Source organism: Caenorhabditis elegans, chromosome V (assembly GCF_000002985.6).
Source record: "Caenorhabditis elegans chromosome V".
Lineage (NCBI taxonomy): Eukaryota > Metazoa > Nematoda > Chromadorea > Rhabditida > Rhabditidae > Caenorhabditis > Caenorhabditis elegans.
The window spans coordinates 19,518,269-19,546,263 of record NC_003283.11 but is presented as its reverse complement, the minus strand read 5'-3'; the positions used below and the strand labels follow the sequence as shown (position 1 = coordinate 19,546,263).

The 27,995-nt window shown below is 35.0% G+C and overlaps 3 protein-coding genes and 1 non-coding gene across 20 annotated transcripts in view; 2 read left to right on the top strand and 2 right to left on the bottom strand.

Annotated features, from left to right (window-relative positions):
* Positions 1-63: 63 nt before the first annotated feature.
* Y43F8B.1 lies at positions 64-11,384 on the top strand (the record flags this gene model as incomplete). Of its 5 annotated transcripts, none has more annotated exons than NM_001380874.1 (14): positions 64-108; positions 561-610; positions 660-771; positions 820-1,730; positions 2,189-2,320; positions 2,882-3,004; positions 6,922-7,023; positions 7,080-7,294; positions 8,631-8,682; positions 8,730-8,829; positions 9,081-9,221; positions 10,262-10,308; positions 10,361-10,381; positions 11,109-11,153. In NM_001380874.1, the coding sequence occupies 14 exons, from the start codon at positions 96-98 to the stop codon at positions 11,151-11,153; spliced, it is 2,064 nt and encodes a 687-aa protein (NP_001367260.1). The 5 variants fall into 5 exon arrangements, with proteins under 5 accessions (NP_001367260.1, NP_001379316.1, NP_001256879.1 ...); NM_001392702.1 differs by having other exon boundaries at positions 70-108; positions 11,109-11,380; NM_001269950.3 differs by having other exon boundaries at positions 96-108; positions 489-610.
* Y43F8B.27 lies at positions 6,301-6,518 on the bottom strand. Its single transcript, NR_070240.1, has one exon. It is a non-coding gene; the product is annotated as an Unclassified non-coding RNA Y43F8B.27 (non-coding RNA).
* Positions 11,385-13,153: 1,769 nt separating the features above from the next.
* Y43F8B.2 (GSKIP domain-containing protein) lies at positions 13,154-26,326 on the top strand (the record flags this gene model as incomplete). Of its 6 annotated transcripts, NM_075395.5 has the most annotated exons (7): positions 13,154-13,216; positions 14,277-14,371; positions 14,422-14,531; positions 14,687-14,798; positions 24,418-24,521; positions 25,009-25,310; positions 25,929-26,267. In NM_075395.5, the coding sequence occupies 7 exons, from the start codon at positions 13,154-13,156 to the stop codon at positions 26,094-26,096; spliced, it is 954 nt and encodes a 317-aa protein (NP_507796.1). The 6 variants fall into 6 exon arrangements, with proteins under 6 accessions (NP_507796.1, NP_001256875.1, NP_001379035.1 ...); NM_001269946.4 differs by lacking the exon at positions 13,154-13,216 and having other exon boundaries at positions 25,929-26,096; NM_001392701.1 differs by lacking the exons at positions 13,154-13,216; positions 14,277-14,371; positions 14,422-14,531; positions 14,687-14,798 and adding an exon at positions 23,403-23,657 and having other exon boundaries at positions 25,929-26,326.
* Y43F8B.3 (BPTI/Kunitz inhibitor domain-containing protein) overlaps positions 26,249-27,995 on the bottom strand; it is a gene marked incomplete at both ends in the record, with an annotated part of 16,915 nt that continues 15,168 nt past the window's right edge. For 2 of the 8 annotated variants that reach the window (NM_001269944.3, NM_001269941.3), the window contains 2 exons: positions 26,538-26,642; positions 27,108-27,184. In NM_001269944.3, the coding sequence (NP_001256873.1) occupies positions 26,538-26,642; positions 27,108-27,184 (182 nt within the window). Of the gene's footprint in view, positions 26,643-27,107; positions 27,185-27,479; positions 27,697-27,749; positions 27,847-27,995 lie in introns of those variants that run through there. The other 6 variants (NM_001269942.4, NM_001129574.5, NM_001277012.3 and 3 more) reach the window with 6 other exon arrangements.

Sequence of the window (27,995 nt, the reverse complement as noted above, 5' to 3'; positions counted from 1 at the left end):
TTTATAAATTGTCTCTAATTAATTCGAACTTCTCCCAAATTTATCAAGTTAAATCTATCTTTCAGGGTTCACCTCAGACCAATACCCCATAAAAAATGCCTGAAACTGGTAAGTTCAATTGTTTTTTTTTTTCGATTTTACTCACAATTTTTGAGTTTCCCTCATGTTTTTTCAATAAATTTTTAACAGACAAATTGTAAAGCTTAAAATTTCAAGTATTTCATCAGTTGAAACCGTTTTGATATCTCCACCCACTGCGGAGATTCAGGCGTTTGAAGCAAGCGCGGCGAGAGAGCGAGGGAGGAGGGGAGACGCAGGCACGCTCTGCGTCTCCCCTCCCCCCACACTCTCTCCCCCACTAGCTTCAAACACCTGTATCTCCTGAACGGTTAGAGCTATCGAAAAACTTTCAACTGACAAAATGATCAGCACAAAATTCTGCGTATGATCCCTTTACTCCTACTAACCCAATTAATATTTCCTCTCAGTAATTGTGGTAACCCTGAAGAAACGGCCTACTTCTACTACTACTACTACTACCCAACAAGAAACTTCTTCAGGAGTCGACCGTCACGATGGCACGTCGTCCGAGGAGGAGTCTGACGGAGAGGTTAGCCTCTTGAAAACTGAAAAAAAAACAAAAATCTGCAAATTTTCAGATCGTTGTCACAACTCGCAGAAAGTCGTTCGGGATCCGTGTAGCTCAGACTCCACAGCAGGCTCAGCAGCAGGTACTGAGCCAAATCGGGAATATGGCCGGTCAGAGACAAGGTAGGTACCTCCCGCCTACGCAAAAAAACCTACCTAAAAAATTTCCAGTCAACGAAGTAGTGGTCCAACAAACCTCCTCACAAGAGAAAACAGACGCCGAGAAAAAAGCCCTCGAGCAGCACCAGAAGATGCTCGAGGCCCAGCAGCTTGCCAAAGCCCAGCAGGCTGCCGCTCTCCAGGCCGCTGCGGCCCGTGTTGCCCAGGCCCAAAACCAGGCTCAGGTGAATCAAGCCGCACAGGATCAGGCTAAAAAAGCCCAGCAGGAAGCCTTGCAAAGAGCCCAGGAGGCTCAGAAGAAAGCCCAGGAGGAGGCCTTGAAGAAGGCTCAGGCAGCACAACAACAGGCACAGGCACAGGCTCAGGCTCAGCAGAAGGCTCAGCAGGAGGCTTTGCAGAAGGCACAGGAAGCGCAGAAAAAGGCCCAAGAGGAGGCTTTGAAGAAGGCTCAGCAAGCTCAGGCTCAAGCTCAGGCCCAGGCTCAGGCTCAGGCTCAAGCCCAGAAAAAGGCACAAGAAGAGGCCCAGAAGAAGGCTCAGCAAGCCCAGGCTCAAGCTCAGGCTCAGCAGCAGGCTTTGTCTCAAAAGAAAGCACAAGAAGAAGCCCAGAAGAAGGCCCAACAGGCCCAGCAAGCTCAGGCTCAGGCTCAAACCCAAGCCCAGAAAAAAGCACAGGAAGACGCCCAGAAGAAGGCTCAACAAGCTCAGCAAGCTGCGGCCCAAAAGAAAACCGAGGTTCCAGTTCAGGCTCAAGCCCAGCCAGCACAATCAACAGTACCACAAAAGTCTGGAGCCATCGCACAGGCTCAGCCGGCTCAACAAGAAATTCATGCAGCAACCGGACCAAAATGGAGCAGAACGCCTGGAAAAAATCAAATTCAAGGCCCACAGCCTGAGCAACCGAAACAGGCCACAGCAGTTGCTCCGCCAACAGGAAAAACTGCTCTCAGACAGACTGTGCAGGTAGGGAGGCATTTTTGTGCAACTTTCTTGAATTTTTCTCGAAATTTCTAGAGCTTTCGCTTAACTTTTTCTAGTTTTCGCCAAGTTTTTCTTAAACTTCTCTAATTTTCGGCAAAATTTTGGCAGCTTTTACTGATTTTAAAAATCAAAAATTTATCAAACTTCCGCTAAACTTTCGTCAAACTTTCTCCCCACTTTCCCTACCAATTAGCAAATTTTGTTTGTTTTTCTTCACAAAAAAAAACGGATACTTTTTCGCAATATTTTCTTATTGTCTCTGTGTGTGTGTGTGCTCCGCGGCAAAAGAGCCCCATCTCTCAAGTGTTGTGAAGTATATATGATATTGGCGGAGCTTCTTCCCCCCCCCCCCCCCCCCCATCGTCCAATATCTTTTTCTATTGATTTTCTGATTCATTTTCAGAGCACTGTTTTATACAATTAAGCTTTGAAAATTTCAGGTCCAAGAGCAAGAGCTTGCAGTTGGCGGTCACCAGGCTATGTCACCAATTATGGCCCGAAAACCACAGATTCAAGCCGAGCAACTAGCCCAGAAGTTTGTGGAGAAGCCTGAAGAGCAGAAGGATAAACAGGTAGGCGTTTTGAGTTAGGTTCAGGCTTAGAGTTGGGCTTAGGCTTAGGCTTGGGCTTAAGCTTAGGCTTAGGCTTAGGCTTAGGCTCAGGCTTTGGCTAAGCTCAGGCTCAGGTTTAGGCTTGACTTCAGTGGCGAGCGTTAGCTTTACGATTGAGATGGTTTACGAATGAGCTTAGGCTTACGATTAGGCTTTGGCTTAGGCTTAGGCTTAGGCTCAGGCTTAGGCACATGCTTAGGCTTAGTCTTAGGCTAAGGCTCAGGCTTTGGCTAAGCTTAGGCTCAGGTTTAGGCTTGACGTCAGTGGCGAGCGTTATCTTTACGATTGAGCTTAGGCTTACGATTAGGCTTTGGCTTAGGCTTAGGCTTAGGCTTAGGTTAACGCTTAGGCTCAAACCTAGAAAAAACTGAGCGATTAGTGAGTAATCAGTAGCAAAAAGTGTCAAGATAGAAAAATTGGGGGCGGATTTCCGATTTTCGATAGCTCAGCAAACAGTTCGTTTTTCTCAGTTTCTCTAAATCTCTAAATCTCTCATATCACCCTTATCACTAAATTTTGAAGGCTGTACAAAAGGGACAACAGTTGGAAGGAGCCAAACGATGGGTAGCTGATTCCGAGCTCCGCGAGCAACCCGTCAACAGTATGCAACAAGTCGAGCATGGCCCCAAGGCTGTGATTTTGGCGGTTTGTGACTATTTTTTTTGTTAGAACAGTGTTTTTTAAACTTATTTTTTTTAAATATAAGTAATGTTGAATATTGTTTCAAAATTTAAAAAAGTAGCAGAAATGCAACGATTTTGAGTAGAAAGGTTGGAAAAAAAGAGACTCAGGCACTTTGTCAAGTTTTAAGGCATTTATCTCGGCGGAAAATATAGTTACAAGTTTTATAACAACTGAAAAGTTGTAGAGCTTAAAATTCTCCACATTTTGCCAGTTTACAACTTTTTGATATCTCTTCCCGTTGCAGAGATACAACCCTCCAAAGTTTCCATGGCTAGAAAGTGAAGGGGAGGGGAGACGCAGACACACTCGCCGCCTGGGTCTCTCCCCCTCCCACACTCTCTTACTCCTTAAACTTTAAACGCAAATATCTCCTAAACGGCATGAGATATCAAAAAAATTTCAACTACGAAAATTATCAGCGTCGGATAAAGTTTAATAATTTGAATAAAAAATAATCAAAAATGCTCACCCGTAGCTCAGCTGAGCTCTTTAATTTTTGGACTCAAAAAACCACAAAATCGAACTATTTTTTGTGCTTTAACATCACTTTGTGATTCAAAATCATCTCTAATTTTCATCAAAACTTCTGACTCAACGCCATTTTGTCCCCTGACACCAGTGGAAATTCTTCGATTTTTACACATTTTATGTGAGCTGCTCCGTGAGCCAGTTGGTGGTGCTCCATGAGATTGTGAAGGATAAAATTGCAATCTGTGAAGTAAACAAAACATATATATTTTGTTCTTTTTTTTTTTTGACGAACAGCTGTTTGTATTATTCTGCTTGAGATTTTCAGATTTTCAGCCAATTTTTTTTAAAGTTTGCTGAAAATTTGTTGAAGATTGAGATTTTTCACTTTTTTCCTATAAATTTGCTCCAATTTGAATTAAATTTGAAAAAAAAATTTTTTTTTTCAATCCCATGACTTGGCTCTAGATCCAAATTTTCTTTATAGCGCCTTCAAATTTAAGAAAAATACAAAAATTGAGCGACCACACCCTAAAGACGTCAATGAAAAGTTGTGATGCTTAGTTTTAGAATTTTAAAGTCAGAAATTTAATTTTGAAAATTTAAAAAATTGACAAAAAAATTTTCGAAAAAATTTTAATTTTTTTTTTCAAAACTTAAATTTGTTTTTTAACTTTATTTATTTGTAACCTCTATTGTTTTCTGTTTTTCCAATTTAAAACTATTTCAAAAATAACAAAAACCCACCGGAAATTATACTTTTTCACCTAAACTTTTTATTTTGAGCTTCACCTTCGGCTCGGCTCTTAAAAGTGACGTCACTTTTTCTGTTGCTCGATTAATTTTGTCAGTATTAACAGAAAAAAATCACTAATTTTTGCTAATTTGAAAGTGTTAAAAATTTGGAAAATTAGGAAAAAAAAACAGAAAATTTGAAAAAAAAAATTTCCAAAATTTTTTTGTCTGGAAATTTTTTTCAAAATTTTCCAAAAAAAAAACAATTTTTTTCTACTTTTATTTTTCGCACATTTACAATGTGCGAAAAAAAAATTTGTATTTTAACTATATCAAATTTCGACCGGAAAATGAACATTTTCTTCCAAAAAATGGATATCGAGCTTCTCTCCCGGCTTTTCACATAAAAGTGACGTCATTATTCAAATTTTGGTAGTGTTTTGGTGATTTTATTGTAAAAGGAAATAAATCTAATAAGAAAATCTTTTCAAAAAACTTGAATTATTTTTGTTTATTTAAAAAAAAAATTCAAAAAAAATTTCCAAAATTTTTTTTTTCGAAAAATTTAACATTTTTTGCCAACTTTTTTTTCACACAGTTAAACTAGAATATTACTTTTCAACCACATTTTCCTCTCAAAAACCTCAAAAACCATCACATTTTGACCGGAAATTAAACATTTTCCCCTCAAAAAATTTATTTCGAGCTTCTCCCCCCCCCTCTCCCCTACCAAAAAAAAAGGACGTCAATCAAACTAGCAGGCATCACGGAGAAAAAACCAACAAAAATTGGCCCATTTTTCGTCAATTTTACACCCCGTTTCCTGTTCCTCCGATATATTGTGTGAAAAGTGGAGCGCTGCAGGGGGGGACCAACTGGAAATTGGGGGCGGTCGGGGGGGGGGGGGGGGGGGGGGCTCACGGAGCAACAAAAACAATGTGTGTGCCATCTGCTCAATTTGCTACCTATTTTCTCAATTTTTCGAGATCACTTTTATTTCCTGATCCACTTTTTTTTTATATTTCGAAAAATTGTGTATGAAAATTGTTTTGTAGGAATTTTAAAAAAATCTACCCGTTTCAAAAAATGATTTGGGAATTTTCAGAAAACTTACGAAAATTCTGTCAACACGTGGTGTCAGAGAGCCTCATTTCGAGTTGATCTACGTAGATCTACAAAAAATGCGGGAGAGTTGAGACGCAGAGTTCTGAACTGATTTCGTATGGTTAAGAACATTCTGACGTCACATATTTTTGGGCAAAAAATTCCCGCATTTTTTGTAGATCAAACCGTGATGGGGCAGCCTGACACCACGTGTGATAATTCTGCCGGAAAGTTTGAAAATGTAGTAAAAATAAATTTGACAATTTTCAACAATTTATGAAAAATTGAAATAAAGTTCAGAAAATTTTAGGAAGGTTGAACTTTTTTTTTTTAATTCAGAAAACCCTGAGAAGGCTCAAAAATTTTTTTGTTTAGAAAACTTTTAGAAAAATTCAGAAATATTTAGAAACATTTAAAAAGTTCCAGAAAAATTCAGTAAATTCCAGAAAATGTTATAAAATTTCTAAAAAATCCACAAATTTCCAGAAAACTCCAGGAAATTCCAGAAAAATTCAGAATAATGCAGAAAGTTCCAGAAAATTTTAGAAAATGTCTGAGAATTTCTAGAACATTCCAGAAAATTTTAGAAAATTTCTGAAAATTCCAGAAAATGTTATAAAATTTCTAAAAAATCCACAAATTTCCAGAAAACTCCAGGAAATTCCAGAAAAATTCAGAATAATGCAGAAAGTTCCAGAAAATTTTAGAAAATGTCTGAGAATTTCTAGAACATTCCAGAAAATTTTAGAAAATTTCTGAAAATTCTAGAAAATGTTATAAAATTTCTAAAAAATCCAAAAAATTCCAGAAAATTCCAGAAAGTTCTAGAAAAATTCAGAATAATGCAGAAAGTTCCAGAAAATTTTAGAAAATGTCTGAGAATTTCTAGAACATTCCAGAAAATTTTAGGAAATTTTTGAAAATTTCAGAAAATTCCAGAAAATTTCAGAAAATTCCAGAAAATTCCAGAAAATTCCAGAAAATTTATATAAGTTTCAGAAAAAATCAGAAAATTTTAGGAAGGCTCAAAAATTGTTAGAAAACTTCTGAAATTTTTTCAGAAAAATTCAGAATCTTTTTAGCAAAATTCAGAGAATTTCTAGAAAATTCAGAAATTTCTAGAAAATTCAGAAATTTCTAGAAAATTCTAGGAAATTCCAGATAAATTTTTAGAGTTTTTACTGAATTTTCAGCTTTTTTTAAAGAAAATTCCTAAATTTTTTAAAAGCTAAACCAAAAATCGTTCTCCAAAAAAAAGTGTGTGTTGCCCTTTCCCACCGTCTTACTTGAAAATTTATGACATTCCCACACCGAAATTTATTTGTTTTTTCTCTTTCCTGGATTTTCCTTCTTCTCCTTTTTTTTTGCTGCTCCGTCACTTCTTTTTGCTCCAAAATTTCTGAAAATTTTTGTGCTCTTTTTCCAGTCAAAATGTTGGCTCATCAACAGGCTCCGTTTGTCAATACAGCGGATTTCAACAGAAAATCCCATCAGCCAATGGTAAATTGAGGCGGAAAATTGGAAAAAATATTTTTAAATTTTTGAAAAAAAAATTAAAAAAAAATTTTTAGGACGACGCCTGCTGGCAGACTCAGCGCCGTGTTCCAGCAGAAATCCAGCTCCCACAGGTCGGAAAAATCTCAATTCCAGAGCTCAGCGAGAAGGAGATTCAGGTGAGCTTCACCTAAAAAATTTTCCAGGAGAAAATTCTCAACAAAAAAAATTCCAGCGCACAATTGTGGCCCAGCCGGCTTCCTATCACAAAGTCCAATGGAATGAGTTCCCCGAAGAGCCGAAATATGAAATCGGAGCCGTACCAAAGACGAAGACCCAGGACTGGGTTCCGGTGAACAATGAGCAAAATGAGCTGCAACGGAGCATTTATAAGCCGGCTCGTATGTCGGCAGTGTGGCCACCACCGCAGGATGAGCTTGTTAAGGATGGGTGAGTACCTACCTACCTACCCACCTACCTACCTACCTACCTACCTACCTACCTACCTACCTATAGCCTACCTGTAAACCTCCCAAGGCGTGCATACACAAACCCGAGCAACAATGTTTGCAAACTCTTGATTCGGCGCCAAATTTTGAACAATAGGCGATTGGTAGCCCTCTTACCTGCCTTCCTCTCTACCTACCTACCTACCTACCTACCTACCTACCTGTAAGCCCCCCAAAGTGTACCTACACAAACCTGAGCAACAATTTTTGCAAAATCTTGGTTGGGCGCCGAATTTTGAAAAATAGGCGATAGGTAGCCTTTCTACCTACCTACCTACCTACCTACCTACCTACCTATAGCCTACCTGTAAGCCTCCCAAGGCGAGCATACACAAACCCAAGCAACAATTTTCGCAAAATCTTGGTTCGGCGCCGAATTTTGAAAAATAGGCGATAGGTAGCCTTGCTACCTACCTACCTACCTACCTACCTGTAAGCCCTCCAAGGTGTACCTACACAAACCTGAGCAACAATTTTTGCAAAATATTGGTTCGGCGCCGAATTTTGAAAAATAGGCGATAGGTAGCCTTCCTACCTACCTACCTACCTACCTACCTACCTACCTACCTACCTACCTACCTACCTACCTACCTACCTACCTACCTACCTACCTACCTACCTACCTACCTACATACCTACCTATATCCTACATGTAAGCCTCCCAAGGCGAGCATACACAAACCCGAGCAACAATTTTCGCAAACTCTTGATTCGGCGCCAATTTTTGAACAATAGGCGATTGGTAGCCCTCTTACCTGCCTTCCTCTCTACCTACCTACCTACCTACCTACCTACCTACCTGTAAGCCCCCCAAGGTGTACGTACACAAACCTGAGCAACAATTTTTGCAAAATCTTGGTTCGGCGCCGAATTTTGAAAAATAGGCAATAGGTAGCCTTCCTACCTACCTACCTACCTACCTACCTACCTACCTATAGCCTACCTGTAAGCCTCCCAAGGCGAGCATACACAAACCCGAGCAACAATTTTCGCAAACTCTTGGTTCGGCGCCAAATTTTGAACAATAGGCGATTGGTAGCCCTCTTACCTGCCTTCCTCTCTACCTACCTACCTACCTAGCTACCTACCTACCTGTAAGCCTCCCAAGGCGTACCTACACAAACCTGAGCAACAATTTTTGCAAATTCTTGGTTCGGCGTCAAATTTTGAAAAATAGTCGATAGGTAGCCCTCTTACCTGCCTTCCTCTTTACCTACCTACCTACCTACCTACCTACGGAACTGCCTACCTACCTACCTATACAAAATAATTTTCAGACACTCCCCACTTGTCGTCAAAGCCAACGAGGACACCGCCTGGATTCAACAGGTAAGCCTCGCCTACCTACCGACCTACCTGCCTACAGTACCTTTCAGGACCAAAATGGAGTGCTGAAACAAGCTGTCTGGGGAAAAACTTCCCGAATCAACCGAGTCTGGCCACCTCCAGAGAACGAGTCAACACTTTCCGATTTTGGTAGGTACCGCGCCTGCTGCACTCTGCACGGTGTCCCAATGTCCCCGCAAAGGTCCCGCTGTCACAAGAATGTCCCCACCTAACTTGTCCGAAAATTTTTTGATAGGAAAATTTTAGAAAAAAAAAATTTTAGAAAAAAAAATTTTTTTTTGAAAATTTTGAAAATGAACAATTTCAATGTCCCCGCAAAGGTCCCAGTGTCCACAGAATGTCCCCCATCTAACTTTCCAAACTAACCTGAACCATCTCAGGACCCCAACACATGCCAGTCGTCCAGTGGCCACCACCGGAAGCCGAGGCTCACGAGCGTGAGCAGGTGGAGGTGCTCCAGAAACATATTCCAACGAAGAAAATGGAGAGACAGTGGCCACCACCGCCACCACAGTATCAAGGTGAGTCCGGGAGAGTTTTGGACAAAAAAATCCTAAAAATTCCGAAAAAAAATTTTTTTTTAAGGAGTCTAATTCTTCTGAAATATTATAATTCTAGAAAATTCTGAAAAAATTCTAAAAAAATCTGAACATTCTTGGTCTGAAAAGTCTAGAATATTCCAGAATTATTTTTAGAAACATCCAGAAAATTTTAAAATCTCAGAAAAAATCTAGAAAGTTTTTAGGAACCTCTAAAAATTCTTTAAAAATGCTAGAATGCTTTAGAAAACTGCAGAAAATTCCAGAAAAATTCTAGAGAAAATCTGGAAATTCTAGAAAAATTCGGAGAACACTAAAAGTCTCAAAACAATTCTTTAAATTCCAGAAAAATTTCGGAAAATTTTAAAAAATCTAGATCGTTTCTGAAGCTTCTAGGTAACTCTCAGAGCCTAGAATACTCCAAAAAAATTTCAAAAAAAAAATGCCAAAAAATCTAGAACATTTTAGAAAACATCTGAAATTTTTGAAAAAATCCTAGTCAAATTCTAAAAATTCTAGGACTCTGAAAGCCCCAAAAACACTTTTAAAACACCAGAAAAATTTCGGAAATGTGCAAAAAAATCTAGAAAACTTCTGAAGCATCTAAGAAAATTCCGGAAAATTTCAGAAAAATTCCAGAAAAAATCTTTTTTTTTTCAATTTCAAAAAAAAATGTCAGAAAAATCTAGAAAGTTTAAAAAAACTCTTAAAAATTTTGAAAAAGTTCTAGAAAAATTCTGAAAATTTTAGGAAAATTTCAGAGAACTTAAAATTTTTTTCGGAAACTCTAAAAGTCCAAAACAATTTTTAAAATTTAAGAAAATTATGGAAAACTTCAGAAAAATTCTAGAAAATTTTTAGAACTTTAAAAAAATTTTCAAAAAAAAAAGATTCCAGACTATTCCAAAATTTTTTTTTTAATCTAAAAAATTCAGGAAAATTCCCGAAAATTTCTGAAAGTGCTAGCAAATACACATAAAAATTCTAGAAATTTTTTTAAAACTTATTTTACAATTTTTCAGTAGTCGAATCTTCCGGCGAAATCGAAACCCGTTACAATCCTGCAGAGGTAATTACACAAAATTTATGGGAACTATCCAAAAATCTCAAAAATTTTGCAGGTCGACCAACAACAGCAAGCGGTGAATAGCCTACGCATGGGCCATATTCAGGCTTAACATCTATCACTCTTTAACCCTAATTTCTCTACTTACCATTTTTTTTTTGTTCCATTCATTTTGTGGCCATTAATGCTTGGTTAGTTTTTAATCAAATAGCTAGAAAACCTAACAAATTCGTAAAAACCCGGGAACTGTCGGCTGCTCAGCAAATTGTTCGAAACTGGCTGAAATTAGTGCCAGGGAGATGTCGGCTGCTCAAAAAAAATTAGCTTGGAAACGGTAACCCAGTGAAATGTCGGCTGCTCGCCCGAATTGTCAAAAAAAATTGAACTTGAAACTTTCAGTCAATTTTTTTTTGGGAAATTCATATTTTCAGTCAACTTTCGGCGGGAAAATCAAATTTTCAGTCAATTTTCGGCGGGAAATTCAAATTTTCAGTCGATTTTTGGCGGGAAATTCAAAATTTCAGTCAATTGTCGGCGGGAAATTGAAATTTCCAGTTGAATTTTTGCCTGAAATTCACATTTCCAGTCAATTTTTTAGCGGTTAATTCAAATTTTAAGTCAACTTTCGGCGGGAAATTCAAATTTTAGATCAATTTTCGGCGGGAAATTCAAATTTTCAGTTAATTTTTAGCGGGAAATTTAAATTTTCTGTTAAATTTTAGCGGGAAATTCAAATTTCCAGTCATTTTTCCACCAAAAAATCAGTTTTTCTGTTTTTTTCCACTCAACCTTCACTTTTTCAGGCCGGCCAACAACAGGTCATCCGCACTGTCATCCGATCACAGTGACGTCATCATAATTGATTGTTTTTCTGTATTTTCGAACCCTCCTCCAATTTATTGATTTTTTCTTTTGGTTTTTTTTTTTCAAAATTTTTGAGTAAAAAATCAGTATTTGTGTAAAAGTATTTTTTTTTCGAAAAATTTCAATTTCCATAATTTTTTTTTGATTTTTTGATTTATGCGTATGTGTCCTTAACATAAATGAAGGTCTTCATGCAAATATGAATTAGCTACTAATTGAGCATTTTTCTGATTTTGTGCCAAAAAGCTGAGAAAAAAAGAGTTTCCGCCAAGTTAGGCGGCGGAGCAGCGGATATTCGATCATACGGCGGGCTCTTTTTTGCTCATTTTTCACTTTTTGTGGAAAAATACGGAGAGGTGAGTTTTCGGGCTTCTAATTGAAAAAATTGAAAAAAAAACATTTTTGAAAATAAAAAAAAATTTCGAAAATTTTTTTTTTCCATTTTTTTTCCAAATTTTTTTTTCAAAACCTTATCCAAATAATATTTACATCATTTTCAGCTAATCCTCTCGCACTTTTCACTTCAAAAAAAATGCTCATTGAGCCCTGCAAAATGTTGTTTTTCTCCCCCCCCCCCCCCCCCCACTTTCCTCTCAATTTTCTCGTTATTTTTCAGTTTTTCATTGTTTTTTTGCTCCGTTGAGCACACTTTTTTCTTTTTCTTTTTTTTATCTCTGAGTGTCTATTTATGGCACATTTTTCATTTTGAGAAAAAAAACGAAAAAAAAACTTTCGAAGCTCACACTCTCTCGGCATTTATTGCCTCTTTTTTAGGGGCTTCCGGTGAGTTTTTTTTGAGAAGAAGCTTTCAATTCAAATTTATTGATTTGAATGTGCTCATTGTGCATAGAAATCAAATTTTTTTGTTAGTTAGTTTAAATAAGAAAAAACTTTTTTTTGAATTTTTAAAAAATCGAGAAAATTTTTTTTTTCAAATTTTTTTGTGAAATGTTAAAATTATTTTTTCAAAACGTTTACTCAATTTTTAATAATTTTTTCGCTCTAAAAAATATGTGCTTTTTCAAAAAAATTGCATTATTCTTTTGCGGGAAATTTGAATTTTCAATTAATTTTTGGCTGTAAATTCACAATTTTTTTTTTACAAAATTTCTGTCAATTTTTGGAAAGAAAATCCAAATTTTCAGTCAATTTTTGGCGGGAAATTTAAATTTTCTGCCAATTTTTAACAGAAAATTGAAATTTTCAGTTACTTTCCTTTGTCAATGTTATGCCCTTTTTGTCATTTATGAAGCCATAATTTACGAAAAAAATTAAAAAATTTTTTTGTTGTAAAAATGCCCATATTTAACCCCCTGTTAACCCTCTACATTTTTCCCATCAAATTTCCCTTCAAATTGATCTTTTCCCCGTTCAGATGACGTCATCAACCTTTAAAGATTCTCTCATTTCTCTGCCCAACTCTCTCATTTTCTAATACTATTTCTTAAAAATCTTATCAAATTTTGGATGTCTTTTCTTATCAGAAAAAGAAAACTTTTGAAAGTTGAAAATAAATTAATGATTGATAACTGGAATTGGTGTTCTTTGGTGATTCGGGCTTTGGAACTTTTTGGAATTTTTTTTTGAAAATTTCAGAGAAAAAATTTAAAAAAAAAAAAGCTATATCCTTTTTTTGAAAAAATGTTAACGAAAAAAAAAAATGAAAATTTTTTTCGTGAATTTTAAACTTAAAAGTTGTACTATTTTTTCAATATAAATTATGTAATTTTCAAATTTTTGCCAATAAGTGGGCGGAGCCTCAGTGACGTCACACCTCACTTATCTAGAACTAGTTGCTGGAAAAGCAGCTGAAATCCTTCTGATTCGATTTGTATGTGCAAAAAAATAATCCCCCGACTTTATACATTTTCTCAAGTATTTTCGCGTTTAATTTATAGCTGTTAAGCCCCCTGACTGACTCCGCCCACTTTTTGGATTTATTCGAAATTAAAAAAAAATATTTCTGAAAATTTTCCAACTGAAAATGCGACCTTCCAGAAGCCATCACTTCCAATTTTTACTGAAATCAGAGACTTTTAGCCGGAAAGTGAGTTTATTTTCTGAAAATTTTGAAAAAACATTCATAAACTTCAAAATGACGTCACTCTACCGATTTTTTATATTTTTCAAAATTAAAAAACAATTTTCGAGCAGAAAATTTCAACCAACATTTGCTATAAATTTCATAAAATATATCTCTAAAAACTACAAAACTACGAGTGTTTTCGTAGCGGAACCCAAATCTTCCAAATTTTTTTAAAATTTTTTTCGAAAAATTCCTAAATTCAAAATGACGTGACTCCGCCCATTTTTGAGATTTTTCAAATTTTTTAAATTTCAATATGAGCTTGAAATTTCAGCCAACAAATGCTATGAATTTCATAAAAACAACCTCCAAAAACTACAGTACCATGGGCGTTTTCGTGGTGGGACCCAAAATTTCCAAAAAAAAATTTTTTTCTGGAAAATGTTATCAAACTTCCAGAGCACGTCGCTCCGCCTATTTTTGAGATTTTTTGAAATTGTGTGATTTTTATGAGCAGAAAAAAAAACAAATTTCATAACAACGCTCCAAAAACTACAATACGACGAACGTTTTCGTGGCGGGACCCAAAATTTCGAAAAAAAAAGTTTTTATGGAAAACAATCTCAAATTTTAAAATGACGTCACTTTACCAATATTTGAGTTTTTTTTTGAATTTTTCAATTCAATATGAGCTTAAAATTTTACAAAAGTATCCCAAAAAATTTCACGAGTGTATCTTCAATTTCTACAGTACCCCAGAACTTTTCGCGGCGGGACCCAAAAATTAAATTTTTTTTGAAAAAAATTTGAAATTCTTCAGTTTTAAAATGACGTCACTCTACCGATACTTGAGTTTTTTTTTTCGAAATTTTTCCACGCGTTTTTATAAACGTCTTTATTATCTACAGTATCCCAGAACTTTTCGCGGCGGGACCCAAAACTAAATTTTTTCGAAGAAATATTCTCAAATGTTGAAAATGACGTCACTTTACCAATTTTTGAAATTTTTTGATTTTTTTTGATTCAATATGAGCTTGAAATTTCACACAACCCCAAAGTTAAAAAAAAAATTTTTTTGCAGATGCCAAATTGCTCCTGTACAATCCGTTGCGAGTGTCGGATCACCAATTTGACCGGCGAAACTCTTGAGGCGGCTCCGGAGTATTTGAAAAAAAAGTGAGAAGAAGCCGGCTATGCAAAATTCAATCTTTTTCAAAAATTTTCAGCGCAATCCGATGGAGCTCCGCGGCTCAGATATACGAGGAGCTCAAAAATCCCGGCCATTTTCAGCTTTGTCACGTCGAAAAACGATACAAGAAAAATAAATCCAAAAGTCGTGAGTTTATCAAGAAAAACAGAAAATTCAAATTTTTCAGTCGGACTGCAATTTTTGACGCTAAACTCAATTTTGTGTTTTTTAGCCCAAATTTTTTTTGCAAAAACATGAGATTTTTGGGTAGTTTTCTTGGAAAAATGATGATAAATTTTCAGAATACCACTCCCCGGAGCGATCCCCTGCGGGGACACCTCACCATCACCGCCGCCTATCACATAATCACTTGGCGTACGGTGGAAGTATGTCGGAATTGAATTGTACACAGAGGTTTGTGAAGAGGAATTTTTTTTTTTTTGGAATTAGAAAATTGCTAAGTTTAAAATTTGTGAGTTTTTCAAAAAATAAAAAATTTTTGGACTAAATTTTTGGACTAAATTTTTTTTGATTTTTTTCAAAATTTTCCCCAAAAACTCGCAATTTGCCTTAAAATTTTTGAGTACTAAAGTACGCGTTTATTTAATTGCTCTTTTTTGCAAACTGCAGAGTACCGTTCCCCTTAAAGTAAATATTGAAAAAAAGAGTTAGGTTCATTTTTTTTGCCCCCAAAAATCACATGATTTACACAGTGAAACGTGAGATTTCCGTCATTTTTTCTTTCTGCTGTTCAAGTAATTAGAGATTAGTTTCGTTAAGTTCACCGAGCATTTTGACTCATTGGCTCAATTTTTCCAGCTGGCTTCACCTATTTTTGGGGATTAGGAATCTGATTGAAAATTATTATTGTGCGAAAATTGCCAACAAATTGCCAGAAAGTCGTCAAAAAATTGCCAAAATGTTGTTGATAGATTCCAAAAAAAAAACCACAAAGTTGACAAAAGTTGCCAAAAAGTTGTCAAGAAGTTGTCAAAATTCGCGAGAAAGTCACCAAAAAATTTACAAAAACTGACGAAATGTTGGCAAAGAATTGTCAAAAAGATGGCAGAAAGTCGCCAAAAATTGGCAAGAATTGTCGAAAAACTGCCGGAAAGCTTTGAAGTTTGTCAGGAAGCTACCGAAACTTTTGGCGACTTTCGCCAGACATTTGCCAGTTTTTGCCGGTTTTTTCCAGCTTTTTGTCAATTTTCGTTCAACTTTCCCCTATCCTTTGCAAACTAAATTTTAATTTTTTTTTTGACTTTTGTTTGGCTTTGCTAATTTAATTTTTTTTTTGACTTTTGTTTGGCTTTGCTAATTTTGTGCCTATTTTTTTGCCAACTTTCTTCTAACTTACCCAAATTAGCTCCAAACACCTGATAACTGTGTCTTATAGGTGTTTGCCAACTTTTTCATTTTATTTGTACCCCTATGCGTCACAAAAACACATCTGTCGTACTTTTCTGATTCCAAAAATAGCAAATTTTCAGTCAAAAGTCCTACAAAATAAAGGAATGACGTGTGATAATTGTTTTCCATGCCATTTCCATCAGTGTCTAATAGGAAAAAGAATACAAAATGAGCAGAGCCCCCTGAAATAATTGAGTTCCAGCTTTTTGGGAATGTGCTCCACAAAAAGTTTTTGTGCTCATTGTGCTCATTTTGTGTCAGTGCACACGAAAAAGTCTGTGATTTATAGGAATTTTCTGAGCATTTTTCGAGTTTTGGAGAGTGTTCAACAAGTTTTGCCAAATTTTTGGCAATTTTTTGCTAACTTGCTTTAAGTTTTGGCAATTTTTGCCAAATTTTGCCAATTTTACTCCAAAGATAGATAAGTTTATTGCAAGTTACGGAGACCTTTTCGCAAAATTTGACAAGCTTTAAATTTTTCATAATTTTAACATTTTTGGCAACATTCTGGCAACATTTGTCATCTTTACTACAATTATGGTAGAGTTTTCACAATTTTTGGGCACAAATTGTCAACTTTTGACGATTTTCGTCAACTTTCTACATATGTTTTATAACTTTTGACATTTTTTCCTATTACAAAACATTTCGGCACTTTTTTACAAATTTAGCCTACTTTGGACTTGTACCTAGTTTTCAGAATTTTTGAGTAACTTTTTGATAATTTGTGGCAATTTTTTTTGGGTTTTTTGTAGTTCTGAGCCTAATATTTAGCTCCCAGCCAGTTAATTTTTTTTCCGAAAAAATATCTTTTTAGGAAATTTTTAAGCAAATTTTTTTAAAGCAATTTTTTTCAAATTTTTTCAAATTTTTTTCAGTCCACCAGTTTTTTCAACCGATCCCATAAAACAATCCCAAATAGTCCCAACAATACGATATTTGAACTTGCATCTTCTATCTGTTCCCATACAAGTGTCACTTATTATGATCTCCCTAACAAAGCACGTGGTCATCTAAAGAACGGAGACATTCTGCAAAAAGAGTACAGGGAGACCAGAGACGCAGACATCATTGTGGCGGCGGCGATTCACGTGCATTGCGCACCGAAATCCAATGTTTTTTCGTTGACAAGACGTTAGAGGACGGAGGGAGGAAGAGGTGTCAGAGAGACACAGACAGAGTGAGGGAATTGGATAGGTATTGCGAAATTGTTAAAATGGAAAACTGCCAAAAACTTACAAAAAAGTTGAAAATTGGCAGAATCTAGTTATAATATAATACATGTACTTATCTCCTTTTACTGAATATGTTTAGAAAAATTTCAGTTATAAATTTTGAAAATCCGAAAAAAATTAGACAGATCATAGCCAAAAAAGCCAAAAATTGTCTAAGATAGCCGAAATTGCTTGAATATTGCCAGCTCTTGCCGAATGTAGTCGAGAAATTGGCGAAAGTTTGGAAAAGTTGCCGATGTGTCTTAAATTGCCTAAAATTTTCTGAATTCTGCACAAAAAAAATGTTTCAAAAAACAGTAAAAAGTATTATAAATTGGAACAAAAATACAAATCAATTGTTTGGTCAGAAAAAAAAATTAGAGCTTTGCAAAATTGTCCAAAAAATGTTAAAAAATATGGCAGAAATTGCTACAACTTACTAAAAAATTGGTAAAAATTCAAAAAGCCTAAGCCTAAGCCTAAGCCTAAGCCTAAGCCTAAGCCTAAGCCTAAGCCTAAGCCTAAGGCTAAGCCTAAGCCTAAGCCTAAGCCTAAGCCTAAGGCTAAGCCTAAGCCTAAGCCTAAGCCCAAGCCTAAGCCTAAGCCTAAGCCTAAGCCCAAGCCTAATAGTAAGCCTAAACTTCCGATGAATTGTCGTAAATCGCAAGAAAAAAACTCAAAAAACTGTCAAAAATTGGTAAAAAATTACCAACATCTTTTAAAAATGTTCTAAAAAACTTCGAATTGTCCCTGTTTGTTTCCCCATTTTTCATATTCTTTTTTGATTTCAAAAATAGCAAATTTTCAGTCAAAAGTCCTAAAAAATGATGGAATGACGTGTGATAATTGTTTTTCGTCCCCCAATTCCATCAGTGTCTAATAGGAAAAAGAATACGAAATGAGAAGAGCCCCCTGAGATAATTGAGTTCCAGCTTTCATGGATTGTGCTCCACAAAAGTTGTGCTCATTTTGCTCATTTTGTGTCAGGGCACACGAAAAAGTCTGTGATTTATAGGAATTTTCTGAGCATTTTTCGAGTTTTGGAGAGTGTTCAACAAGTTTTGCCAAATTTTTGACGATTTTTTACTAACTTGCTTTAAGTTTTGGCAATTTTTGCCAAATTTTGCCAATTTTACTCCAAAGATAGATAAGTTTATTGCAAGTTACGGAGACCTTTTCGCAAAATTTGACAAGCTTTAAATTTTTCATAATTTTAACATTTTTGGCAACATTCTGGCAACATGTGTCATCTTTACTACAATTATGGTAGAGTTTTCACAATTTTTGGGCACAAATTGTCAACTTTTGACGATTTTTGTCAACTTTCTACATATGTTTTATAACTTTTGACATTTTTTCCTATTACAAAACACAATTCAATTTCTTATCACTTTTTTCCAAGAACTGCTGACCTGTGTGAAACTATTCTAGCGGAAAATTAAATCAAACAAAATTTATCGCTGCTGCCCAAAATCACATGAATTTTCCACGTGTCATCAGTCAACACGTAAATTACCGGCAGCTGTGGCTGCTACCTGTGCAGAAAAGTGGCTTCTGATTACTGTTTGATAAGAATTTCGTTGCGTCAACTGATAACCTTTTTCATTTTAAGACATGTGAGCGGTGAGCGGTGGTTATTTGATTTTCTGCGTGGTTTTTGGGGAATTTTTTGGTTTTCTGGGGAATTTTCGGGGGTTTAGAATGGCTTAAAAATATTGAAAACTGAAAGAAAACTTTAGGGACCCGCCACGAAAACTCCTGGGGTACTGTAGTTACCTAATTGAATAGTTTTAAATTAATTTTTTCGTAAAGATAAAGGTTTCAACTTCATTTTGAATGAATAATTGTTCTAGTATCTTGAAATTTGAAAAAGTTATGATTTTTTGAAAATTTAATATTTTTGAAGACTTTTCTTTTGAAAATTGGGTCTTGCCACGAAAACTTCTGGGGTACTGTAGTTACTGGTGCAAAAATTTGAAAATTAGTTTTTTTATAAATGTTGAAGCTTTCAAGCTTATTTTAATTTTAAAAAATTGGTTGGAAAATTTTGAAAATTTTGAAAAAAATCGAATTTTTTAGGTCTCCCCACGAAAACTCGTGGGGTACTGTAGTTACTAGTTCAAAACTTCTAAAATTGTTTTTATTAAGTTGCTGAAGCTTATAAGCTTATTGTGAGCAGTGAATTACAATAATACTCTAAAAACTAAAATAGTTATGAATTTTCAAAAATTTTCACATTCTTGAAAAATCTAAATTTTAGGTCTCCCCACGAAAACTCGTGGGGTACTGTAGTTCTTGATGCAATAATTTTTTGTATATTTTTGTCTAAATGTTAAAGTTTCCAGGCTTATTTTGAGTAAAAATTTGCAGGAATATTCCGAAATCTAAAAAAGTTATGAATTTTCGAAAATTTTAACATTTTTTGAAAAATCGGAATTTCATGTCTCCCCACGAAAACTCGTGGGGTACAGTATTTATTAGTGCGAAAATTTTAAAAAATATTTTTATGTAAAATGATAAGCTTTCAGGCTTATTTTGAACAAAAAATTACAGAAATATTCCAAAATCTAAAAAAAGTTATGAATTTTCGAAATGTTTGAAAAAAAAAATTTTTTTTCTAAATTTTCAAAATTCTTTATTTTTTTTAAGAATTTGTTTCTGACTCATACAAAATTGCATAAAATCACGTCAAAATTTTTATCACATTATCTTGACATTTCCTCGTCATAATGTGTAGTCTTCTGCCCCCAACAATGCATTTTGAACTTGATTTAAGTGTTTGTACCCTCCCCCCCCCCACGCCCTCCCTCATCAGTGGGAAAAATCGGAATTTACATGGTTTTCTAATTGCATTATGTTTGATCTTTGACTGTAGCAATCATCTATAAAACAGTCACTCACATGTTCTTATTTCTATCTTTTTTCCGTTTTTGACAGAGGAATATCTAGACTCATCAATCATTTTTCTACACTAAAATAGAACTTTTGATCTTTAAAGGTATTTTTAGATTGATTTTTATTGACCAATTAAAAATATTAATTGGACTTGAAAAATTATTTTAAAATTAAAAAAAAGATTTTTTTTTTTTTGGAAATTTTGGGTCCCACCACGAAATCCATTGGGGTACTGTGGATGTATTTTTTAATACTATTTTAGTAATTTATCTGAATAGAAAAATTTTTAAACTTGAGTTCAAGCCAAAATTCGACTGAAAATCTTGAAAAGTGACCGAGTTATGGATTTTCGAAAATTTTGAAATTTGGAAAAATTTGGAATTTTGGGTCTCACCACGAAAACTTATGGGGTACTATAGATACTTTTTCCTATATTTTTAACAAGATATTACTGATTAGACAAGGCTCTAAAGCTCATTTTAAGCTAAAATTCGACTCAAAATCTCAGAAACTGAGCGAGTTATGAATTTTCAAAAATCTTCGAATTAAAAAAAAATTTTAAAGTTTTTTTTTAAATTTCTTAAAGTTACAATTTACAAGATTTGAGATGATTTCTAATTCAGAAAAATTTGAAATAAAAGGTAAATGTTGATCTTTCGACTTGGCAATCATCAGGGTCAAATAGTGGAACTTGGACAAATATTGGGTCCACCGGGAGCAGTTTAGGATGAGAAAGTGACAAAAATCACTTTTTGACTTTCTGAGGAACTTTGAAAAATCGCAGAATAATTTTATAATATTTCGTTTGATTTTTGGAGTTTTTGGCAATTTTTGACATTTTTTAAATATTAAATTAAAATTTTCAATTTCAAAATTCGCTAGTTTTCGAAAATTCATAACTCACTCAGTTTTCGTAATTTTCAGCTGATTTTTTGTTTAAAATAAGCTTCAAAACTTGAATATTTCTATCAACAAATATGTAAGACATTAGGACTGAAGACTACCATACCCTATAAGTTCAAATTTTTCGAAAAATTTGACAATTTTTGAAAATCTGTAACTCTCTCAGTTTTCGAGCTTTCAAATTCACTTTTGTTTTATTTTGAGCCTCAAAACTTTATCTTTAAGAAAAATTATTTAGAAAAAAGTTAAATCTACCATCTACAGTACCCCAGGAGTTTTCGTGAAGGGACCCAAAATTAAATATCCCAAAAAGTTTGACTTTTTTCGAAAGTTCATAACTTTCTCAGTTTTTGAGCTTTAGAACTCATTTTTGTTGTAAAATACATTTTGAAACTTGATCTACTTTGCATAAATTAATTAAAAAAGATTACTCCATAAACTACAGTACCCCACCACTTTCTATTAACTAACTTCTAAAAAAAAAATTTTTTAACTTTTTTTTTTTGCAAAACACTTCTCCCCTAATCGTTCTCTGTTCCCCTCCTTATCAAACGTGTTTTTCGATTTTTTCTCCGTTTTCACTGTTCATCTAAACACTACAGTCGCTCACATGACTCCGCCCAGCCACGTGGCTCAAAAATTTTTTGGAAGAAGAAGAAGAAGCTCGGGGAGCCCCTATCTCTCAATTGGTTCCGCCTTTCGCTCTCATTTTTCACTACCTACCTTCTGACGTATTGAGTGCACTGCACCGCACACAGAAAATTTGATTCTCACATTATTTTTTAGAGGCATTTGTTATGCATTTTTGTCTCGACGCCTACTCTTTTTTCTCGGGGGCTCTCTTGGGATTGGGCAATTCTCGAAAAATTCCAATTCAATTAGGCTTGTGATTATTAAGAAATTGTTGTTTCCCCGATTTACCTTGTTTTACAAATTTTATATATTTTGCCTGTGTTAAAAACTATGAATAAAAATTTTGGTACCCGCCACGAAAACTCTTGGTGTACTGCAATTATTGGTTCAATTGTTTTGAAATTAATTTTGTAAAAATGTTGGAGAATTAAAATTAATTTTCAATTACAAATAAATTTGTTATCTCAAAAATTTTGAAAAAATCGAAATTTTGAGTCCCGCCACGAAAACTTTTGGGGTACTGTAGTTATTGGTTCAATTATTTTTATAGTTTTTTTGACAAAAAAGTAAAAACTTCAAGGTTTATTTTAAGCTACAAATTAATTTGACATCCCAAAAATTGAGCGAGTTATGGATTTTCGAAAACTCAAGTTTAAAAAAAAATCGAAATTTTGAGTCCCGCCACGAAAACTCTTGGGGTACTGCAGTTACAAGTTCAATTGTTTTAAAACTATTTTTGTAACAATGTGGAAGATTTCAGGTTAATTTCAAGTTAAAAATCAATTTGGTATCTCAAAAACTGAGCGAGTTATGGATTTTCGAAAAACAAAAATTTAAAATTTTGAAAAAAATCTTTTTTTTTTCGAAAACTCATAACTTTTTCAGGTTTTGAAATTTTTTAGTCTGTTATAACTATGACCGTTTTTTGAGTTTTTTTCCAAAGTTCAGGAATAATTAAGAAAATTCGTTTTTCAAATTTTTTTCGAAAAAAAAATTAAATTCTGGACACTTATAACGATAACGACTACATAAACCTTTGAAAAAAAAAAAAAATTTTTTTTTTTAAATAATAAAAAAATATTAAAAAATTTTTTTCGTTTTTTTTTTTTGAAAATTCATAACTCCTTCAGTTTTTAACATATCAAATCAATTGTTCACTCACAATTAAGCTAAAAGCTTCATCATTTAACCAAAAATAAATTCCAAGTACCAAATTCAGTGGCCATAGTACCTCAAGAGTTTTCGTGGCGGGACTCAAAGTTTCAAAAAAAAAATTTTTTATCAAATTTTTATTATTTTTGAAAATCGATAACTTGCTCAGTTTTTGAGATATAAAATTAATTTTTTGTTTCAAGTCAACCTACAAGCTTTCAAATTTTCAAGAAATTAATAACGAAACAGTTGAACTTGTAGATACAGTGCCCCAAGAGTTTTCGTGGCGGGACTCAAATTTTCATCAATTTTTTTTTAACCAAATAGTCGTACTTTTCGAAAACCGAACACTCGCTCTGTTTTTAAGATATCAACTTGGTTTTTTGCTTAAAATTACCCTGAAAGCTTTTACTTTCTAACAAAAATAATTTCCAAGCGCCAAATTTAGTGGCTACAGTACCCCAAGAGTTTTCGTGGCGGGACTCAAAATTTCAAAAAATTTGTTTGTTCAACTTTTTGTTTTTTTCCAAATTTTTAGTTTTATTTCCAAAAAAAAGTTCAATATTTTCTAAATTTACAAAAATGTATCATAGTTGACCCCGTCAACCTTTTCTGCCTCCTTCCTAAAAGTATCGGCCCATCTGTCATAAATTATTATGACATCACTCACCACAACAACCTCCCCACCCTCCTAGTCCACCCTCCATTTCTCTAATTCTCTTCACTCTCTCCCCTCTCTTATCTCGTCTAACCATCTGCGTCTCCAACGTCTTCTAGAACTCTCTCGCAACGTCTCTCTCTCGTATTCTCTCCCCGCCCCTCGGGGGACACCCCCTATAAAAGGCCCCGCAGTTTGCGTCATTTTCTAACGATACACATTGTATTCGAAACTCTCTCTCCTAATTATGACGTCATTACCACCACGAAACCGTAGTGCATCACTATTTGAGGGCAGTCCGTTCGCCCCGTCCTCCACCACGTCCCCACCGACGAGCTCACTGGCGAAAATGCTCAAATCCGAGCCGATTCCGTGCCTGAGATGCGGAAATGTCGGCAGTCCGACTGGGTAAGCGGGAGTTTTGACATCCAAAATTGCTCGGTTTTGGAAATTTGGGTTTTTAGGCCAAAACGCGGCGGTTTTAGTTGGAAATTTGAAGTTAAGGTTAAAAAAAATTAAATCATTTCGGCTCGTTTTCAGAAAATCTAAGTTTCAGGGCAAATTTGGCTAGAAAAATAATAAATTTGACATCAAAATTTGCTCGTTTTCGGAAATTCTGGTTTTAGGCCAAAAGCCCTTGAAATTGCATAAAATTGACATACATTTTAGCTCGGTTTTAAAAATTTGAGTTTTAGGGCAAATTTGGCACATATTTTAGCTAGCTTTAAAAAATTTTAAGACCAAGTTTTAGTCCATACCTGTCCCTAAAATTCTTGAATTTGACGTCTGTTTTGGCTCGTTTTTTAGAAATCTGAGAAAATTTGGGTTTTTGGTCTGCTTTAGACTTATACCGTGTTACAAAAAAATGTGCTAAATTTTGTCATCCATTTTGGCTCAACAAAATGTATTATTTTCTGTAAATATGGTCTATTTTAGGCCTCAAAAATTGAAATTTAGTCCAAAATTTTTGCAATTTTCACGTAAACCAACTCAAAAACAACCCCTTTTCAATTTCATAGATCAAAAATTGCAAAAAAAAAAATCAGACGGGGAAGTATTTGTCCTCACCAGACACCCACGTGCATCAAAAATTGTTCTAAAAAAAAACAAGAGACTGATAAAACAGAAAAACCACGTGACATTTTATTACACTATAATTTCGTTGCAGTTCTGTCCCAATGTCTCTTCACAAGGTATCATCAATCAACCGGTCAGCAGGCACCAACCCAGCATCGAGAGGTGGTGAATCGTCATTGGAACTGGAAGCAATTGGTAAGGGCTTGAACTAATCAAATTTCTAATCTAGTTGGCCTGAATACAACTGAGGAAAAATATTGAGCTCAACGGGGGTCGAACCTGTGACCTTCTGAGCCAAAATTGTCCCTCTACCCAGTTGAGCTACGTGTACACTCAATAACTCCCATGTTTTCTAGCCAATCTCAGCAAGAGAAAATTATTTGGGCTTAGTGGGGGTCGAACCTGTGACCTTCTGAGCCAAAATTGTCCCTCTACCCAGTTGAGCTACGTGTACACTCAATAATTCCCATGTTTTCTAGCCAATCTCAGCAAGAGAAAATTATTTGGGCGTAGTGGGGGTCGAACCTGTGACCTTTCGGACCATTTGCGTCCCTCTACCCAGTTGAGCCACTTCTCCTGTTCCCCAAAACTAACGTTTCGAGCTCAAATTTTTATCTTTCATACTCAGAATTTTACGGGGAATTTGAAAATGTTACTCATTTTTCACTCACGCTACTTTCAGCTGCCGTCCACGAACTTTCGTTCGCCGTCCAATCCATCTCAGTGTCGGAGATGCTCCCACGCACGCCTGACCTCATTTTTGTCAATGTCACCACCTTAGAAGCTCAACCATATTGCCTGGAGCTCACATTGAAGGGATGGAGAATCACAAGTCTCAGATCGGACTGTATGGTCGGAGATTTCACGAGATTGGAGCTTTTCACAAAGTACTACGATAGCTTGTACCTTCTTATGGACGATATCTCGCCGGGATACAGAGAGCGGTTCAGTGAGAAGCTTGTGCAGAGGTTGAAGCTTATTGAGGTGAGAAGTTTTCAAGATTTTGAAATATTTGAATTTTAAAAAAATTGCAAAAATTTACAAAAATGTTTTTTGGAAATTTTCAAAAAGTTCAAAACTTCACAACTCTGCTCATTTTGCAGATTTTTGGTTTATTTTTTGTTTAAAACGTACATCAAATATGTGTCTATTTTATCAGTGTAAAGTTTTAATGAAAATACTTATAACTATATTACCAGGACACTTTTCGGTGTGAGACCTAAAAACTTAAAAAAAAAACATTTTTTCGGAATTTTTCAAAAAGTTCAAAACATTATAACTCTGCTAATTATTAAGGTTTTTGACTCATTTTTGATGTAAAATATTTATCAATTATTTTACTACTTTATTTATTAAAATTCTTCAACAAAATCACTGAAACACAACACTGTTCGCGGTGAGACCCAAAATTTCGAAAAAAAATTTTTTTTTTGGGTTTGCAAACTTTGCAAATATGTTCATAACTCTGCAATGTTGAGAGTAACAAAAAATTTTTCAACTAGCAAAATGTGTAAAATTTCAAGCTCTACAATTTTTCAGTACCCAAATTGTTTGTATCTCTTCTAGTTTTCAAGATAAATCCTAACTTCCAAAATTTTCCAGGCCGGCGAGGAAGACCAGGTGGCTCCATGTGCATCCCTCCAGTCTCCATCTCTTTCCACTGATTCGTCATCAAAAGAATCTCAATACTCTTCAACTGAATCCCTTCCAATTGTGACACCAGTCAGCACACCAGCTATTGACCCGGATTTTAAGCCCAAGTTCAAATAATTTGTCTGGAAATTTGTAAATTTCCGGCAACAATTTACCGATAACTTATCAGTCACCGGGTTGTGAATACCCCCATATTTTTTTTAAATTTTCACAAAAACATTAATTTTGTATTATATTTTTATTGATTGATCTGTACAATATATTAATAAAAAATAAAATTTTTATTTTTTGTATTATAAATTGTGAAAAAAACTGTCAGCAAAAATTGCAATTAATAATTGGAAAATAAACATATTATATATATATATTAATTTTAATAGGAGTCATAAATATTTTGGGACAGAATATACAAAAAAAATTGGGCGGTTTCAGATTTTCGAAAATATATTTTTTCTCGAAAAAACGTGGAAAGAGCTTGGCATAAGGTTTTGAGAAAGAGCAGACGGAGATGCACAAAATTATAAAAAAAGGGTGAAAAATTGAAAAAAAAATTAGACTTTATCGGAAGCCTACACTCCCGCAAGTCGCCTGGCAATCGGCGATCGACACGAAATTGTTCAAATTTCCACCGCAACCGGTGTACTCGAACGCGACACATTGATTCTGAAAGGTTTTGAGTTGAAAATTCAAATTCTCCATGAAATTCTGATATAATTTGACACCCTTATTGGCTAGGTTTTGAAAAAAAAGAGATTTCGGGCTTTTCCGGGCCGTTTCGGGCCGAGCTGATAGTTTCCTGTTTTTGCTAGTTTACAACTGATTTAAGACTAAGCTTGATAAGTTAACTTTCATATTGGCTTGGTATTGAGAATATGGCCATTAGGGCCTTTTTCGGGTCGTTTTGGGCCAAATTAGGCCGTTTCAGGCCAAATTTCGAACCAAAATTTACTTTCTTAATTATTTATTTTATTTAAAACACTGTTGCTTATTTATCAGTTTTCCAAATTTTGGACCAGTTCAGGCCCAATCAGGCCGTTTTAAGGCAAATTTTCGGCCTAAATCGAAACCTAGTCAATATGGGGGTCAAATCTCCGCATTTTACACGTAGATTTCAATAATTTAACTCACAGTCTGCCTATTATACGCGTATCTTGTCTGCCGTCCTCCACACGCTCCCCGATCAATTGACAATAGGCAAAGTTGTTCTGGAAAATTCAAATTTTTTAGAAAAAAAAATTGAAAAAAGTGATTTTAAATATGAAACTTATCACATTCCTGACGCATTCTCGGATTATGATTATTGATTATTTTTGATCGGCGCTGTTACGTAAATGAAAAAATCGATAATTGGTTAGTGTTAGACCGGGAAACTGTTAGGTTAATAAGGGTACCGTATACCAATCCCCTGATCTTCCTCGAGGCCCAAAAAAATTGTGGTTGCAAAGCGATAGGGTAGCTGTAAAATGCACACTAAACCGACCTGAAACTCACTTTTTTTTTGGCGGGAAAAAATTCGCAAAAATTCGACACGTCACACAACAAGAGCACACAGAAAATTCAAAAATGGGTGGGGTAAATTGGTATACGGTAGGTGTGTGAAAAAGGGTAAATAGTGATGAGTGATGATAAGTGCTAGTTGTAGCCCTTATCACAGCAAATTTCCGTGCACTTTTGCACTGTGTCAAAGTTGTTCAGGTTGCCCTGACATCCGCCGAATCTGCAAAAATTGTTGCCATTTTTTTTGTGAAACATGGAGGGATTCGGGCCTACATAAATTTTTTGCAGGAGCCAGAGGCCTTGTCGTAGGCCCATCGGGGGATTTCTCGATTGCAAGGGCCCGGATCGGCTCGGACCAGGCAGAAGGATGCTGAAATTTTTAATTTTGAAACATGTTTGCAGTAATGTTCGTTCGGGCCAATTTTCTACCGAAATTATGTCTGCTAGCACAGCTAAGCCTAAGCCTAAGTCTCAGCCTAATGTAATCCTAAGCCTAAGCCTAAGTCTATGCCTTAGCCT